This window comes from Falco punctatus, assembly GCF_963210335.1.
Source record: "Falco punctatus genome assembly, chromosome: 3".
Lineage (NCBI taxonomy): Eukaryota > Metazoa > Chordata > Aves > Falconiformes > Falconidae > Falco > Falco punctatus.
In genome coordinates this window covers 117,666,951-117,685,520 of record NC_137582.1, presented here as the reverse complement: position 1 = coordinate 117,685,520, position 18,570 = coordinate 117,666,951, and the positions used below count along the sequence as shown (strand labels likewise).

General features: G+C 43.5%; 2 protein-coding genes across 3 annotated transcripts in view; one reads left to right on the top strand and one right to left on the bottom strand.

Moving 5' to 3' along the window:
* Positions 1 to 305: 305 nt before the first annotated feature.
* Positions 306 to 10,933, bottom strand: LOC308061364 (uncharacterized protein C1orf94; the record flags this gene model as incomplete). 2 transcript variants are annotated; one of them, XM_080381218.1, is made up of 6 exons in its annotated part: positions 306 to 2,890; positions 3,572 to 3,756; positions 4,150 to 4,224; positions 5,284 to 5,450; positions 6,366 to 6,829; positions 10,668 to 10,933. In XM_080381218.1, 6 exons carry the CDS (start codon positions 10,931 to 10,933, stop codon positions 2,863 to 2,865), a joined length of 1,185 nt encoding a protein of 394 aa, XP_080237344.1. In that variant the 3' UTR covers positions 306 to 2,862. The 2 variants fall into 2 exon arrangements, with proteins under 2 accessions (XP_080237344.1, XP_080237343.1); XM_080381217.1 differs by having other exon boundaries at positions 306 to 3,756.
* Positions 10,934 to 14,202: 3,269 nt separating this feature from the next.
* Positions 14,203 to 18,570, top strand: part of CSMD2 (CUB and Sushi multiple domains 2) — a 301,013-nt gene continuing 296,645 nt past the window's right edge. Inside the window, exons 1-2 of the mRNA XM_080381216.1 lie at positions 14,203 to 14,439; positions 15,652 to 15,910. Of these exons, the coding sequence (XP_080237342.1) occupies positions 14,212 to 14,439; positions 15,652 to 15,910 (487 nt within the window). The 5' untranslated portion in view covers positions 14,203 to 14,211. The remainder of the gene's footprint in view (positions 14,440 to 15,651; positions 15,911 to 18,570) is intronic.

The window sequence follows — 18,570 nt, the reverse complement described above, 5'->3', positions numbered from 1 at the left end:
AATATTGGAGAAAAACAGCCAGTGGATTTAACTGTAGGAAAATCTAAGCTTCTATTTTACTTAAGAAAATGGGAATTTACTGGGGCAGACCATACCTGACTTTAGCCAAAGCAAATTCTGATCCAAGTTTAGGGTTTGAAAAAGCTAAGTAAATAATTATATTGTTCTGTAAAATTCTTTTTGAAAGGAAGCCTGTAACAGCTATGGTAGAAGATATGTAATGTTGCAACAGCAACTCGGGACAAACTCAGGACTAAGTTACGGAAGAAATAAGGGTTTGGATGTCATACGCAACTTTCCAGCCAGTAGTAGTGGTATGTCCTGGAAAGGTGTTGCAAAAAGGGTCAAGCTAGAGGGAAAGTATACGTGAATTTTGTACCCTCTAGATTCTGGTTTGTGTTCCTGAGTATTTGTTTGACTGCCTGTAGCTAGTGTCCTTAAACTGCATGGATGAAATCTTTCAGCACTTATTTCCCAGAATTCAGCTTTTTTATTTGTAAAATGGGGATAATTTCCTTTCCTACCTCTTACAGAGGTTTGGGAGAAGTGTGCTGTGAAAGGCTGGAACAGTGGATTTCCAAGTAGGAGCAAAAAGCTCTTGAAAACTGGAATACTTCTGCAGCTATACATGGGGCCCACACCCACATCTTGCGTAATGAGGAAGAAATAGAAATATTGACAAGCATCTTTGTTGGGTATCTTTGATTTTGTGCTGAAAACAAGCATTTTGGGTAGAAAAACGATGCCATCTGCCTTAGTGTGCTAGTGTTCCTGACAGAGGGATACAGCTGTGGTTTACACCGCTTGTGCCTTAATGATCTTTCAGCCCCATTCCTGGCAGGACTCTGGAGGTAGCTCATCTTTGCATCTTGGCTAATCTTCAGTTCCCTGATTTCTAGCCTGAACTGTGGTACATTAGTGGCATGTCTGGCTCAGGTTGCTTATCTCCAACAAATCGAGTGTTGGTGGAATGATATAGGTGGTCTCTGAACTAGTGTCCCCTTTTCTTTGGATATGAGATGCATTGGAACTGTAAGATCGTTGTTGCTGGGAGTTCGTAAGCAATACATGGGCTTTGGCTTTGATTTCTTCTGGCTGCCTTGGTATTACTTTAACAGTCTTTCAGATTGTGTTATGTTGTCAGCCTGTCACCTTACCCACAAGGCAAGGGGAGTGAAGAATGTTGATGCTTTGTGGAAACACTAGAGGTTCCTAATTGCTTGTCTGGCTTTTCTTAGTTGAAATTTTGGCCTACAGCGGTATGTAGAGAAAACAGGGCTAGTTGGCACATCTTGCCAAAGCATGAATTTCTTATTATAAATTGTCCTAGATCACCTCGGCCATCTGGGTAACCCAAAATAGATGTTGATGCAGTGTGGAAAGAGGAACACTGAGGAGCAGACTAGTTATAATGTGCAAAACGTTACCTGAGAAGCATCGCTGTAAAATTGTTTATCAACCTTAAGGGAGTAAACATACCCTGTGAATTCTTTACTAGCTACAGCTAAGTCTATACAACTAGGTTGTATTATTTACATTAAATACAATTAAAGGGAAGGAGGAGCTAATTTTTTAAAAGTGACAGGATTATTGTTGTTTACCAGGAGAGAAAAAAAAGCTGGTATTTATGTATCTGGGGCCAAGTCTAAAGCCCAGTTAATGGAAGAGTGCTCCATTTTTTGCTTGTATTGTGAGCTGCTATTCAAGGCTGTCCTCTTAGAAAGAGCTTTGCCCACAGAGGTTAAGCATATTTGGTGCTTTCGGCTCCTCCAGGAATGCGTGGTGCTTTATATTTCTTAGGACCTATAACTATTTGTGAGATACACAGGCTTTTGTTAAACAGTGTAAAAGAGTTAGTTTCAAATCTTGACTTGTCTGGGTGCAATATCCTTCTTAAGTGAAGTATAAGTATGTCTCCTTGAATGTAAAAGCAGACTGACTTGCATACTACTGGGTATAGGGCTGGATGATTGCAAACTGTCAGATCTTTGTGACTGACACCTTATTCACTAGTTTTAAGGCTGGGAGAGACTTTTGTGATAATTTGTTCTGACGTGTATCATGCAGGCTGTAGAATCCTATCTAATCACTCTTCTACTTCCAAACCAGCAAAGTGTGGCTGAAATGGAGCAGACAGATTGCCACAGCCATTCTCTAGAGATGCCTTGCTGCTCTCCCTTCGCAGGAACGGTGCAAGCTCCAGACAAAGCAGAAGATATTTTGCAGGGGCAAAGGCTCATTGTCAAAAGTTAGACACTTGAAATTCCTGAGTTAAATAACCAAGGGAATATAGTTAAGCAGGATTCTCCATACAAGCTATATGGCTTGATCTTCTTTACTATTAAGAGTCAAATTAGCATCTGGATTAGCGTTAGAGTTTGAGGTAATAAGACAGGAACATGTCATGCATGGAGCTGCACCACTCAGCTGTTGAATGTATTTATCTTAATCTCACTTTGAATATACAGCTGAAGTTACTATCTCTGAAATTTGTGGCCAGGACTCTTCTATCAACCATCTTTATTGCACCAACACTCAATTCTAAGCAGCTCAGGCATCTGTCATATATAAACATTTTTTATTATTTGTCTCAGTCTTCCAAAACAAAACAAGCCCCTTCTTATTCTGTCATCCTAAAAAAAATATTTCAGTTGAATTGTCATGCAGCTGTTTCTTACCCTATAAATCATAGGGGATTGTTCTAGATGGGAATGTTCACATTGGGGAAAACATGAAATCTGTATAGGACCATAGAACCTATAATAAATAGACAGTAGGTTTTCCTTTGAATGCTAGGATAGGAAAACTTTGTTCACTTAAAATTTTACATAGCACTTGCTGGAAGGTAGTTGAGGTTAGTTGTCACAGATCTCCAGGTACAGAACTAAACCTAAAACAGAAAATGTAAGTTAGTCAAGCTTTAGGAGATTACATCTAACTTCAAATTAATTGTTCTTCCTAATAATGGAGCTCTTGGAAGCATTTATATGTGCTTCTTTTTTTTTTTTTAATGTGTAATCTGGTTTCTGGGAAGGTGATCGGGGCGGGAAGTATGTGCTATTCCTGTCTGTCCCATAAGCATTGAACAGAAGATGATATATAGAACTTGAATCTTCAGAGATCATTTTACCAGATTTTGCCATTATTTTAGCAACCTCGGAATATGTTGATTTTAACTACAGTTTTCATAAGAAGGTATCACAATGAATCCTTTAATTTCATTCTGACAGTGTTAAAATATTTTGGTTTCTAGCCTGTTGAAGCATTTTCTTTTTAAGTTAAAGGTGTTTATACTTTTGATCCATAATATTGATTGGAAGTTGTAGGTGGCATCTTGTATAGCACAGTGTTTCAGCTTCATTCACCCAAAACTAATTACTTTGGTTTTGTATAAAAGTTTTAGAATTTAGGCCTTATAGTAAAATCTTGTATTTTGTTCAGGTTTGGAATTTAGTGAGAATGTAACTGGAAAACCCACTGCGGATTAAGTCTTTAGCTCTGCACAGGTTCGCTGTCCTTAACTCTCCTTAAAGTACTGAAAAAAATAGAAAGCAAATCTGCATCTCCATACCCATAGGAAAGAGAAAATGGATTCTGGATCCCATCGCCTGCCATTGGTGGTAGATCCTGGATGTTGCTGGATGTTGGCAGTAGGGTCATCTGCTGGTATGGATAACCAGGCTGAACCAGAGGGATGTAGTTCAACACTGGAGTGTAAGGTGGCTGGAAAACGTGCTGTGGGCTGTATAGAGCTACCTGGGGAGGAAAAAGAAATAACATAGATTTAAAAAAAAAAAAAGTGGGACGGGAATACTGACAAGGTAGTAGCCCCATAAATGGAAATTGGAGTTGTTGAAAATATTTTTTTCAGACACACATAGTGGTCTCTGCCAATTTCGTACAAAACTAGAGTGCAGGCAATAAATGTTTTCAGTTAGAGGCTCAAGGCCATCTCCTGAGCTCTTGGGAGTGCACGGTGCTCCAGCACACTGTATGAACTTTATACCGGTTCAGCATCTTGTCCCCAAATCTATTTTTGCAGTGGCACCAATGTCAATCTGGGCACTTGACAAACTGCTCTGATTTATCTATTGTGCTTAGCATCTGTGTTCTGCAAATTAAAGCATATTCATAACCATTTAAACACACCTGTCTTGAATACCATCCAAGGAAAGGGTGCGGAGCTTGCTGATACGGCATCCTTGCGCTCTGGTGATGTGGACCCTGTTAAGCATACGTAAAGCATGTTTTTTTTTTTTAAAAACAATCTGAATTGGTCCATTAATTACTTTTGTATAAGCTTCTTAGGGGTATTTTATGCTCAAAGAAACCAGGTTGAGATAAGTATTTTTTAGCTTTGGGCAAACTTCTCTTTGTCTCCTTAATCTGAGACCTCTGGAATAGGAATCTGCTTTCCACTCTGTAGCTCTGTTCTGCCTGGGGAAAAATTCATGTGTTTCTGCTATGCTAAGTAAGTATCTGTTGTGCTAACTAATCATTGACTTAATGGAAAAAGGGAAAATTCTTGGACTGTAAACTTCTGAGGGAGCTCAGTCTGGCAAAACACGTGTGCTCTGGGTTGTGTGTCTCCACCCTCTTTCTTTTTTATAGCAGGCTGCTGACAACTTTTGACAGCTTGTAGGATGAACTGAGTCCTGCTATAGAACCATAGCTTTGTTTCTGGTATAATTTTGTGGATTGCTTTTTTTAGTGGACTCAAAGGAAACTAGGGGAGCATAGCCCATAGAAAACCATGGCTACATGGCTTTCCCAGTATTCATTCTTTTATTTCTTTCAACTTGAGTATTGGGCTTCTTCCTAATCTTAGTTGGCTTTTTTACTTTGCTGTGAGGTCCTGTTACACTAGACTAAGTGGTATCCCAGTCTGTAAACAGGGAGTTACATTAAGTATTTGTAATAAATTATTATGTCAAAATATTTGTAAATACAAGATAAAATATTTGTAAGTACAAGATAAAAATGGAAACTAATGAAGCCTGAGAGAGGTCAGCATTCAGTATCTGTGTCAATAATACATCATCCTTTGATATCATCACAACCATCTCCGAGGACTACATATTGTGTCCTGTTAAAGCTTTGTTTGTGACCCCAAAGCCACTTCGTGTAACTTACTGTAGTAGAATAGCAATCTGGTTTCTTGCTTTACCCTACAAATCAGAAAGCAGCTGTCAAAATAGGAGCAGGTGGTGCCCTGTGTCTGTCAATATAGACCTGGGGATGTTCTACTATCTTCTCACAAAATGAGGGTCTATTTTATGTTACCTGAAACTGTGGAAAAAAGTTTGAGTGATTGGTAAAGGTGGAAAATGGAGGGAAGCTCAGGCTCTGCCGCACTGGCTGATGTAACGCTGTGGTCAGTGAAGTAGTAGAAAAGCCTGAAGTACTTGCATTGTATTCAACTTTTTTTTTATCCAGTGCCGTAGTAGTTACTGCAAAACAAAACAAGGTTAAAGATATTAAGAAACATGCACTCTGTGGAACATTTACAATTAAGAGGACATAATTTGCCTGTAAAACAAAATCTGTTTAAGATATCAGTTACTTTTGCAGGCTGTAGTTCTGTACCACAGCAACCCAAACTCAACAATTAGCAGTTCAAATTCACTTGTAGGGCCATTAAACTCTGACCCACAGGACCTGGAATAAAGCTAATGACCTGAGCCATAAGAATGAATGAAATTGTAAGACCAGAGCAAGAACCTTTACCCAAAGTTCAAAACTCTGAGATAACAATCAGCTTCTCTGTTGTAGTAGCCTTAAGTCTCCAGACAGATAAATCTAATCTAGAAATTTAAACAGTAGATCTGAATATACCATTGTTTTTGTCTATTCTAAGATCCTTCAAGGAACATAGTTATGAATACTCTGTGAAAATCAGGTTCTTTTTAAATGTCTCACAAACAGAACCCAAAAATCATGACGCTATAAAAAACCCCACCACCCTGCCAAAGACTCCAACTACTCAAAACCTAAAGAACCCCCCAAACCCCCAAAACACAAAACCCCTCCACCCCAAACCCAAAAAACCAGCTCCTAGAAAATACTGACCAAACAGAAATGGTCATGACCTTCCTATATGTACTATATTCCAGTGTGTGAGAAGGACATTGGGTAGGTGCTAGTTAGAGGGGAGATACCAACATCCTAGTGTAGCACGAGAATTCTTGAATGGAAATGATTAGTTCAGTCTCTTACACAGGGCTTGGAAAGGACATCACCATGGAGCAAACGATGCAGTGATGCCAGACCAGCTCCTGCCACGTGCTTTTCAACAGCTTTGAGTTTACACTTTGGTTTTCCCATGACTCCCAGCTGATGTTCAAGGACCATGCCCAGCTCCATACCTGGATTCTTCGTGACTGCATCAGAATAGGTTTTGGGGCAAATCTCAGCGGATGGTAGGAGCTGCTGCTTCTGTCCTGGAGCTTGACTTTCTGCTGTTGTTGTTAATGACACAGTTGTACTACTGTTGGCAGAGCTGGACGTGCTGTTCTGTATCAACTCCTTCACTTCCTTTGTTTCCTCAGCTGTTACCTGATTGTCTGCACCTTTGGCAGGGTCTGTGTGTTTCAGCAGAAATGGCAACTCCAGCTTGCTGCCCTCCACGCTGTGAGCGCCTGTCACGCTGCCACCCTCCAGCCCCTTGGAATTCTTCTGGGAATTTACTGAATACAGAAGGCTGGGGATCGTGGGTTTAGCAGAAAGCTGAGCTTTACAGAGAGCTCTTAATTTCATCTCCCTTTCTCTGTTTCCAATCATTGCTTTGTATATACTTTCGAGTCCCTCTGGTTCATCTAGCAAGTAGTTGCTGTAAGAAAATAGAATATGGCTGCTGTTAAAAGAGGTTTGACTTAAGATTGAGCTCTGCTTCTCTTGACTCCTCCTAAACCCTGCATTTCTATCTCATTAGTGTTCTATGTAAAACTCAAGCATTCCTTCTTAACCAGAATAAAATTTCATAATTTCATCTTTGATACTGTTCTTTTCCAAGAACCACATAAAGGGGGGAGGGGAAATATCTTAACTTAGCTAATGCATTTATCCAAGAATGACTAAAGCGAAGTTGGATGATAGCATTATAGGTGTGCAAAGAATCATTATAGAATATATGCTTAAAAATATTTGTGGGTCAAAATATATTTTGTTTGTAAACAAAAATCTAAGGGGTTTTTGTGTCAAACAAGGTGATTCTTTGCAGGCACGGGGTGTGAATGAGGTAAACAAGCTTCGAGGTGGGTTACACTTGCCACAAGGAAGAACTAAATGGCCCCCTGTGCCATTGCATTAGAGCAGTTGCTAATAATTAAGTTCCCTCACAACAGTTTGTGGAGAAGCCTTACCTGCACAGTTAAGCCCTGTGGTGGTTTTCATCTTGTTTGTCAAAAATTGTAAAATTAACTCAATGATTCTGGATGTGAAAAATAGTTTTCTGGTTTGTGCCTTGAATCCCAGTGTCCCTAATGGGAGAGACCTTGTTTGTTCTCCAGGCTCCAGCTTTGCATGGTTTCAACCTTCAAGACTCAGTGGACCCTTAAATCTTTGCAGGGTGAGGGCCTGAGTTTCCTCGGACTGACTGGTCATTACGATTCCCTTATCCCCTCTAGGGCTTTAACAGAGTTGGGTTTTGTATTTGTAACTCATCAACCTTTTTTGATATAGGGAGATAAGACTGTCAGATGATTTAATTGTAGGGTGCATCACAAGGCACCTCTATAGCCCCCCAAGGTCTTCTGGGACCTTACTGTGGGGCTGCTGTCAAAGCTGAACAATTTTGTCTTTTAAGGCACACCTAAGTACCTATAATGGTTACCTGCCCAAAATACTGATTAGTGCCGATTGTGGTCACCTACTCAAAACTCTGATTTAAATTCCAGTTTGCTCTTTCACATCCAGATATGTTCAATCACTTTATTATCACTTTACTCCTCTTAGTTTGATAAAAGACTTATGCTTTGTGCAGACACTATTTCGATACATATATGGTTCATAAACAGCTAAAATTAGGAAATTCTAAATTGTAAATGTATCTAATTATCTCTAATCATAGGATTACTATAATTAGTATGGTGCTGCTTCCCTCCTATTTTTAAAGAACATAGATATTCTCTTTACCAAAAACCTCAACAGATTTATACTGTAGATATGAAAATAGAAAATCGTTAGGCTATTTCTGACTACGGCTTATTTCACACAAGTTTTTGCCTCCTCTTTCAGTGGGATTCCTGTCTCTGGTGGCTTCACAGGCTGCAGCCTTGATTCTGCAACTTCTCACTCAAATCTTGTACTGCTCAAATCTTGCAGGTTTTTTGGCTCCACTCTTGCTACCTTGCAGAACCTGTTGATATTTGTGCTCTGACTGTAGTTGGAGAGACTTAAAGTTGAGGTGGCTACTATGCTGCTTGTCTCTTTCTTGGACTTAAATGTTAGGTTACTGGAATCCCTGTATTTGGATGTGTTTGAAGATGCTGCATGTCGTGTTGCTAGCTCTGATGCTTGCCTGTGAAGCTTTGTCCTCTTCTCCTGGAAGATTGTAAGCTCCTTATGTGGTAAATAGTGACCCCTCAACAAACGAGGTTCCTCCTGTCACCACCTGCTCTGGGTGTTCTTAATAACTTGCTCTTCTCTATCCGGATGCTCCAGAATGAAACGAGGAAGGTGAAACTTGTTGTTTGTTCAAAAGATTCCAGGTACGTTTTCAAATGAGCATACTAGCAATTTGCATAAGTCAGTATTTTAAAATAATTAAGGATTGCTAAACTGAGCAAGGTCATGTGGTATCATTTTGGCCACTTGATGCTATAGCAGCTGGTGAATTGGGTAACACCTTTATTGACAGTTGGTATATACTGAAAGGCTTTTCTTAATCGGTCTTTCTGTAAGTCTTTCAGGAGTAATAGAGGTGGCTGAGGTAGGGTATGGAAGCTTCTACCTCAAAGGTAAAAACCAGACCTAGGGCTGTCTCACCTGAACTGCTTCCATTTTAAAGCAGTTCATTGAGTTCTGTACAGTAATTTGGTCTTAGCACTTCAGTTTGGCTGTTGTTGGAAGGTTCAATGACTCTGATCCCAGTTGCTCGAAGACCCCAATGTACTCTGCTGTACAAGTGTGTGTGCAGAGAGCACTTCTGTTCTGAAGAGCCTGCTAGCTAATTACGGGAAAACGTTGCTGAGAAATGGCCAGATGAATTGCCAAAGGTAACTCAGCTCAGTAGTTGAACAAGGAGTAGAGGATCGTTATTTTGAACCCAGTGATAGTCCTTTAGCCACTGGACTTTGCAGCCTTTATAATTTCATCTAAACTGAAGTTGCTGAGCTTGTCTAAGGTCCTTGTGGTTGTGTCTTGGCTGCTGCCTTCATTCCAGGGGCCCTAAAGTTCACAACCTCCCACTAAAGCAGCAAAAAGGAAACTATTTTCATCTGCTGGCTCTGCCCAGTTGCACTGGCTTCAGGGTAATTGCAGGCTGAGTGGGCTAGAAATCATGTCTGTTAGGCTGGCCTTGCTGCAGTAGACTTATTGCTGAAGACCAGATCTATATTCCTGTGAGAGTAAAATACGTTGCTGAAGAATGTAGTTAAGATTGTTAGTAGTTCATAGTTCTTCACTGGTGTGTGTAGTGCCTTTTTTCCTAAGACTTCTTAGCAACTGGCAGGACCAAAATATGTGGTTAACTGAGCATGTGCTAATTGTAAAGATATTTCAGCTGTATAATTTAATCTACTGCTATAGGCAACTCCTTGGGCTTCACTGGTCATTCTTGATTTAGCTGGTTTTCCTCTTCCTGCATTTATTCTGGAGACTCTTATGATTTTAGCTTCTTTAGGACATGGAGGAGAAAGGAAAGGAGCCGGGAGTCCAAGATGTAATTCCTAGGTTTCTACCTGACGTAGTGTTAGGTAATTCCCCTTCTGTGCCTCGGTGTCTTCATCTGCAAAATCATCAGTTTCCTCAAGTGTGAAGTTATTTTTTTCAAAAAGGTGAAATAACTGTTTACGCTTTTGTGTACTAGGCAAGACGGGCCATGTTTGCATGATGTTTTGTTTGGACTTTAAGAGGTGGACGTGTACTAATGCTTGCTGATTGTTTGCTGGTTTTATAAATTTTACTTTTTCTCTTTTGGGAGCATAGAGTAAATATTTTCCTATTAATCTGAAGAGCCTGCTTCCTTCTCTGACTGTTATTTGTCCTGTGAAACATGATTTGGCATAAATTTTTCTGTGCTAAATCCAGCCTTTCTTTGTAAAGATCAGCTGTTTACAGTAGCTTCCTTATAACACTTTAATTTTCGATTTTGCTCCTTTTGAATGCTGCTTTCACTTCCCTGTAAATATTTTGATGTGTGTACGGTTGTTTTTTCTTTAAAATGTTGTGGGGAAGCAAATGCAGCAGCTGCTTATGGTGCTTCAGAATTTGAAGTAGCTAGACTTCATGGGACAGGAAATTTTCTTTGGGGGAAAAAAAAAAAAAAGAATATCGTGGAAAAAGTGGGAATAGTTTGCCTCAACGGGAGGCTGTCAGACAGCAGTTGGTGTACGCTGTGCCCCGGGCTTTCAATTTGATGGGTTACAGGAGTCTGGTTTGGGAAGGTGTGAAAAGGGAAGCAGCAGCCGCCTTCGCTAGAGCTCGGGCGATGCTCGAAGGTCCCTTACCTGCTCGGGGAGTCAATGCGGTGTTTTTGAAAGGTCGTGGACAGCTCGGAGCAGAGGGTGTGCTGCAGCGGCGGCACCAGCACCACCGGCGTGTGCAGCCTGTCGGAGAGCACTTGAACCCGTTTCCAGATCTCGTGGCAGGCCTTGTCCAGGCTGTCCTGGGGAGTGTCCTCATGGATCCAGGTGTGCCTAGGGAAAGGGCCCAGGGGGAGCTGACCCTCAGATATGGCGACAGGAGTTGGACCCATGTTCGTACCAGGGAGCATCTTGCGGGCTCTGGGCGCTCACCGATGGACTGTCTCCCTGGAGGAGGCGGTTTGTGTTGGTAACAGAGCCATGGCAACCGCGCGGCCTGGCAGCTGGGCAGGGTGACGGCTGGCAACGGCCACTGGGCTCCCAGCAGCAGCCATGGAAATGGCAGCGGTGCGGCCTTGTCCAGGCCCGGAAAGGTCGGGTCTGGGGAGATTCTTTGTGATTCCCAGAGTGAGATTAAGACACAAACGAGGTCAAATGCCGTAAAGGAAAGAAGTTTAATGGTACTCGCATAGAGGCAGGGAATGTAGAGAAAGAAAGGAAAAATAAAGTAAAGAAAGGTGCAATAGCTACCACCGCACGGAGCTGGGGGTCCCGTCAGCCCGGATCGACTTCACGTCAGGTGGGGAATTCTACCCGGTGCTGGTTGTCACAGTTCTTTTACAGATGTTCGAGAGCTGTTCACCCAAAAGTCTGTGCTCCCTCCGAGGACTGTTTTGCATAGCCTCACCCCTCACTCAGTATGGGTGCTTGCACCACTGCTGTCTTTTCAGAGAATTTTTCATCCTCTGAGGTCTGGGCGTACTTGCTGGGGTGAGGGTACAAAACAGGAGATGCGTGGTTTTTGTGGTCGAACAGATGCAGCGGTGTCTGGGTAAACATCCGTGGTTCACCGAAGCAAGATGTAGACAAGTTCTCTACAGGGTCTCAGTGTTGGTTTGCGGTCAGCCAGCAATGTTGAGACAGACAGCACAGTCCCAATAACGTCCTTCACAGGCCTTCCACAGGGTTGGGAGCGTTCCCCAGCGTAAAACTCTAAAGAACTCGGGTCGTCGCCAGGCAGCGGTCCCTGCCTCCCCGTGGCTGGGCTCTGTGCCGCTTCCCGGGTGTCTGCCGGTGGCCGAGCCCCGTGGGGTGCACCCAGCACTGTCCCTCCGGGCCTCCTGCCTCCTCCTGCCCTCGGTCCCTCATCTTTCAGTGATGCCAGATGAGGGGCAGGGGCTTTGTGTGCGGGAGGTAGTACAGGCAGGAGGGGTGCCCCTGCCCATTTACTCTTACTTTTCCACAGCCCCAAAAGGAGGAGCTACATCCCTGTCCGAGGCCCATCTAGCGACACGTTCCATGTCTGCTCGAGCGATCTGTGTCCCTGAAACTCTTCGTGCCCCACTCCAGATCCCCCATCGCAGCGAGCGGCACAAAGCCTGCTTAGCTGGGCCCGCAGCGCTGCTGCTGCTGCTGCAGTGTTTCTAGTCGTGAGCATTTCCATGCTTCCAGAAGCACGGTGGCACTTCTGCCCCGCTGTCATGGAGGGCAAAAATACCTCTTGCCACTTTGTAAGCCCTGCCACTGCCGTGGAAAAAGAACTCATTTTCAGTTTTGGAGCTTGCATATTTTTTCAGCATCAGGGCTATAGAATTTTGCTCTGTGTACTGTTTCTTTTCAGCATCCTCTGTGGCATTTTGGGTGCTGGGCTATAAAACTCGATTCAGTTATGAAAATATAAGACATATTAAATATAAGGGAGGTGCAAACCTTCAGATATAACAGCTGTGTATTGAATTCTTTGCTACCAAAATCATTACTCTGTACACTAAGATCTTGGCTCTGTACTGATCTCCTTTCAGATAATCCAGAGCTGGACTCTCCTGTCATGTAAGTTAAATAGTGACTGCAGTTTCTTGCTGATAGAGGTATTATTCATGGCTACCTCTCTCTCAACTCATGGTTATGCCTGGGTAAATGCTCTTTTCCCCCCAACAGTGATAATACATGATTAAGAGAATAAACCAAACAAATTGTGGGGCATTTAGAAGGATGTTTTGGGGTTTTTTTTCCCCCATACCAAAGTACTAATTATGGTACTTAAAATTTTAGGGAATGTGATGGTGCTCCTAGTGTGAATACCTTCTGTGGTTCCTCCTGTCACCAGAGTGGTTGTATTTGTGAGCAGCCAGGGTACTGTCTGCATTCTTTGGAGCATGATGCATGTAGGAGAGAGGAGGGAGAGACAAAGAACCCAGTGGATGTGGCTTTGTGTCAAAACCTGAGGGAAAACCAGGTTTTGGCACTCTGTTTAATAAGTCCTTGATTTTTGTCAGAGTCTGTTCCCCTTCCTCCAGGGAGGTACTGTGAGGACTTGGTTCAAACCTGTGAATTGCTCTGGGCTCCATGGATTAAACTGAAACTCGGGGACGCTGCAGTCGCTGTTGTTTTGTTTTGGAGGAATCACAAAACAGATCAGACTCTTTTGGCATGGAGGGTGAGGTGCTGTGTGATAAATGGAGTATCAAAATGTTGGCTAAGTGTCTGCAGAGAGGTGGAAGGGCGTGAAGTCTGAAGGCAACGGACTCCTTTCAGCCCGGGCTCTGACTGCGGGTGGCAGTGCAGAGCAGAATTTGTCTCCTGGTGGGTGCTTGCACTGAAGACAAGATTTTTAGTAGAGAGGTAATTTTGCAAGGTGAGAAGCGAAGTGAGTGGTAGGGGTTAGAAATGGCCTGTTAACCAGAACCTGCACACGCTTCCCCATTGGAGATGGGTTGTAATCAAAGAAGCAGGCGATTGCAGTGATGGTTTCTGCTGTATTCATCGGTCTTGTCCATTTAACAAATAAATGCAGTATTTTTTGGAGGGAATTAGACCCTAAAACTTAGTGGTTTTGAGAAGGAAACTTACTTGGGAGGAAACCCTTGATTTGAAATAGATACGATTTTATTAACCAGGAATAAAGTGAGTTTCTATCTCCTCAATGACTTTATTATGCCTGTGGATTGTTCTTGATGCAGGGCTAGCTGACTTTGGCTCAGCCGATACCGTGCGGGTGTGCAGCAACCAAGTCACATCTTCAGCTGAATGCAATATTGGGATGGGGGGGATGCTTGGAGGTGAATAGCTGTATAAGGGAAAGCCAATGTATGGAGCCGTGAAGTGTGGTACCCTGTTCTCTGATCCTTTTATATTTGGATCTGTGCCTTTGAACAATAAGGTCTCTTTGAATAGGATACTGCAGTTTAAACAGACATAAAGCAACTCTTTCATGTAACAGCCCGGGTTGCCTTGGCTCTTGGCATCGGTTCACAATGTAGGCAGTGGAAGGATTGAAATGCAGAGGGGACACAGGGAAAGTGAGTGAGAAAGAGGATTGATTTGAGGGTGGAGGGACAGATTTGCAAGCCCTCGATATAATTTGTTTTTGAGCTGTCAAATAAGCTCATTCAAGGCAACCGGAACAAGACTGAAGAAGGGGGTTTTGCAGCAAGAAACTGCAGCAAATGCAAAACGCTCGGGCAGGGGGATGGGTGGCGAGTGGAGCCGCCCGCCTTGGCTAGTGCACGGCTGGGCGAGCCGGGCTGCTGGAGCGGCCCCGGCCCCCCCGGGCTGCCCCCGCCCGCCCGGGGAGCGAAGCGGGGGTGGGGTAGGGCCGGAGGGGGGGCTCGGGCGGCTGAGCACCCCCAGCTCCGCAGGCAGGACGGCGGGTCGGGGCGAGGGGCTGCTCCTTGGCTGTCAAAAGGGAAATGGCGAAGTAGGTTCTGGCCGAGAAGGGGGTGGGGGGTGGGGGTGGGGAATATTCGAGGTTTTTTTGTGTTTTGTTTTTGTTTTTGTTTTTGTTTTTTTTTTAAAGCTTTGCTGTCATATTCGAGTTTTTTTTTCTTGTCCATAGGATCTGAGCATCATTACCAAGATAATTAAGTTCCTGAATGTGGCTTTAGCGGACTGCATTTTTCCCCCCATCTTGCACGCAGCTACAGGGACAAATGTACTAATAGATGTTCTTTTTTTTTTTTTTAAAAAAAAGAAAAAAAAAAAGGGAGGGGGGGGCGTGGAGAAATACTGCTCTCGCCAGCCCTGCGAAGGGGTAACAACACTACAGCCAAGCGTGCCTGGTGGCTTGGAAGGGGGCACAGCCATCCCCACCTTCACCCGAACCAGTCCCACCAGTGCCAGGGTATCGCTCTTGCTGGGGATCCGACAAGTCACAGGCTGGGGAAGGGGAGGGTGGCTCTTTTGTGATCTTTCTGGGATTTGTAACCATTTCCTTCATCGCAAAAATTGTGTCAATATCATCAAGTTGTTTACAGAGGCGGGGGGGGGGGCACTCTGGGAGGCTGCATTGCTCTGGCAGATGTCTTAATAGCAGAGATGCTACGGGTGTGCGTATGTATGCATACTGTGCTGTGGTCCATGCACAACAGGGGGCTGTGGGACTTATTCCTGTACAAGAAACGTGTAGTGTGCATTAAAAAGAAATACAATGCTAAAGTGTAATTTGTGGTTTGTAGGTTCTGGTGGGGTGGATGCTGGTGGGAGGATTGTGCTGGGTTTGGGGAAGCAAAACTGAGGCAGATCTATTCGGTGGCTGCACAGCAGCCCCTCACCACACCGCCTGTACCCTCTCCCCTCCGCAGCGTTCAGTGAAGAGGAGGACAAAGATATGGGAACGATTAATCAACTGGCTAATAAAAAAGTATAAATCCCCGAGGACTGTGTGCTGCTAATGCCGAGGAGCTGGCTCTGAGACAGCCACCGGGAGGGACGAGCCAGCCCTCCTCTCCTTTCCTTGCCTCTCCTCTCCCCGAGCTGCTGCCACACTTGGTTCATTCCAGCTGCAGAAGCTCAGAGCCTTCCATGCGGTGGGATTTTTTTCTGAGCTGAAAAAATAAAATAAAATAAAAAATAAATCACAAGCCTGACCTGCTTTTTTCCCCTCCCTCTTTCCTTTCTCCTCTTCATCCAGCCAAGCCGAGGACTATCCCAGTTGCTAAGGGGAAGAAAAAGGGGGCAAAACCCACCACCACCAACCAACCCCCAGCACGCCCCATTCCTGCTGCCCTTTGACATGCAGCCTTCCTTGAGATGGGACAAGCCGGGATGCAGCTGTGGCTTTGGAAGGAACTGGGGAAAATTTGGGATCTTTGCTCTCATGATGGTGGAAGTGAGCTCCTGGAGCCGAGTGCTGCTGCTCTCCGTGGGGCTGCTGGCTGTCTCGGTGACTGGTAAGTGTAATGGAGAAAGCTGGCAACTTTAGGAGGATTTTTTGTCCTACTCCTTAGATCAAAGGACCACTGTTAATCTCCTCGGGGTGGGGTGGGGGGGGGTGGGGGGGATATGACACTCTGTGTGTGCATGCACTTCTGTGTCAGCACATGCTTCCCTGTAGTGTTCAATAAGGAGTATATTTTCTTCAGACCTTTGTAGCTTCGTACAAGATAGTTTTCCTCTGTATCCTCTGGGAGCAACAATTTTAAGCAATGGGGTGATAAAAGGTGGCTTTATTTGATCTCCTTCCCCTTCTTTCGTGGGTCAAATCATTTGGGCACAGTTGCTGTATAATATGCAAGATGACTCTGAAAAATGCCATCACGGTTTCCCCTTCTGTCTTTGCCTTGCATCTTAACTCAATATTTCAGTACCCCGGTATCTGCCCATAGCTGATGAAATAGATGTAGAGTACCTTGCCTGAAGATGGAAGCACTTTTCTCTTATTTCTCCTACCTTTCAAGTTGATTATCTCTTCATACGAGCTCTTTGGCCTCAGCATCATGGTTTTTTGTGAAATACGTGCTTATTGACTTGAAAGATAGGAAAAGATAACTAGAATTTGGGGGCAGTTTGCCTATGTCTCCTCCCTAGTTTCCAGAACTGCCCTTGTAGCAAAATCATATCTATGGACTGAAGTTTATTTCTGGTGTAAACAGCAAATATTTAGGGACTGTCCTTATGTGTGTGTAGGAGGGGAAAGAGTGGGAGAGCTGTGTTTGGCTGTGTCTTCTTTCAGCACTGTGCAGTGCCCTGATTTCCAAGAGTTTCTAAGTAACGTTTGTCTTGTCTGCTGTATCGTAGGCTAGAGGAATGTGTGTGTGTGTGTTGATGTGCATGAGAGCTTCTTGGGGTTTGGATTTTTTTTTTAAACTTTTGTTATCTGGAACACAACACTGATTTTATTATGTAAGGCAAATTTCCGCTAAGGAGATTCAGAGTAAGTATTAACTGTTCCTCCTGAGTACTCTTGCAGTGGATCCGAAGAGTTTTGCCGACTGGAAGTATCTCTTAGAAGAGGGTATAAAACCACCCAAACAAGCTACAAGTCCTAGTTAAGGATGAATATTTGATGAATATTTTTCCTTTCTTCAGCAAGAGCATTTAGCCTGTACACAAGAGAGAACCGTTCCAGCAGCTTCTGTTGCGTTTTTCTTACACACATAGACCAATGTAGAGATACCTAAATAGATGATTTACTATAGCAGGGTTTACAGATTCTTTTTTTTTCTTTTAAGCTCTCTGTAGCTTGTTCATGCTAGATCTTCCAGGCTTCTCTTTATCTGCTTGTTCAGTATATAAGCCTTTCTTCTCAGGCCCCTAGGTCCCTTTTCTCTGCATGTAGAGTGCTGTCTGTTCTGGATCCTTCACCTAGACGTTGGTGCTCTATATTTTTTTTCTTTGTGAGCGGATCACCTGCAAAAGCTTTTTAGACCTCAGGTGTCTGTTATTTGCATCAGAGCTAGAGGCATTGGTCAATAGCTCCTCTTTCCTAGCTCTTTTAAAAAAAAACAACTAAAAAACCCCAACCAAAATAACCCAAATCAAACCAAATTCTGAAATCCCAGTAATGATCTTTTTTGTCAAAGCAAGACACCAACTTTGAAATTGGTGGCATACTGCTGGATATCCAGAACGGAATGCGTGTATACAGAGTGAGTGCACCCACCCTTTGCAGAGTTCATGGTGGTTTTGGGGTGTAATCCCAGAAAGTCAGTGTAGTCGGGGCTGGGACTTCTAGTACCTTCGCTGAGCAAATCATGAACCTCCGTAGAACAAAGTTCCTGAAGAGGCTTCAGTTCTAACCTCGCCTGTTCCGAGGGTTTGTGCAGGTGGTAATAACCAGGAGTACCCATAGTGTGGCAGTAGAGCTGTACATGAAAAACTATCAGTTAGTAGTTCTGGCCGTCTTAAAAATAAAAAGGGAAAGAAAACCTACTGGTATCACATCAGCTGTGCTATGTCAGTAGTCCTGTTGCCCAATAATGTCCTTCTAAAAAAAAAAACCTGGCACAAAGCATGTGCTTCCTTCAGATGCTACTGTGAAGGCAGGAGAATGTAGCTTCTGTTTGTGCAAAGAACTGACAGAGCTGTAGGGAAGGTGGTGCTTTGTGATCTGCTGAAGCTTATTGTGTATGTGGGGAGTAGGGGGAGAGGAAGCGGTTCATGTAGTTTCCCCTTTCGGTTTTAAGGGTGCAGTAATGATGTGACAGTGTTTTAAGATAGGCAGAGGGCACTAAATTGGTCTTAGCAAGTTAATTGTGATCCGTGAGTGGCCTCTCAGAGTATGTGTGGTGATTCTGAAATTGTATTTCTTGGTTGTCAAAACAGGTGGGAACAGGAATGGTATTCCTGGGTAATTAGCTATGCATGAGCACCAGAAGGTGCATTTGGGGAATGTATTGGATATACACGTGCAATTTTTTTGGAAGGCCTGTTATAAAGGGTGTCTTGACACCATTATTTACACACCGCTTTGCTAGTCAGCATCTTGTTTTGTCCTGGATTATAGAAAGATACATTTTTGAAACGTAGTCTAATCAATTTAGACCACTGTAATTTTCTTTCTTTCTTTTTTTTTTTTTTTTTTTATGGAAAATAGTTTTTGGCAGAATCT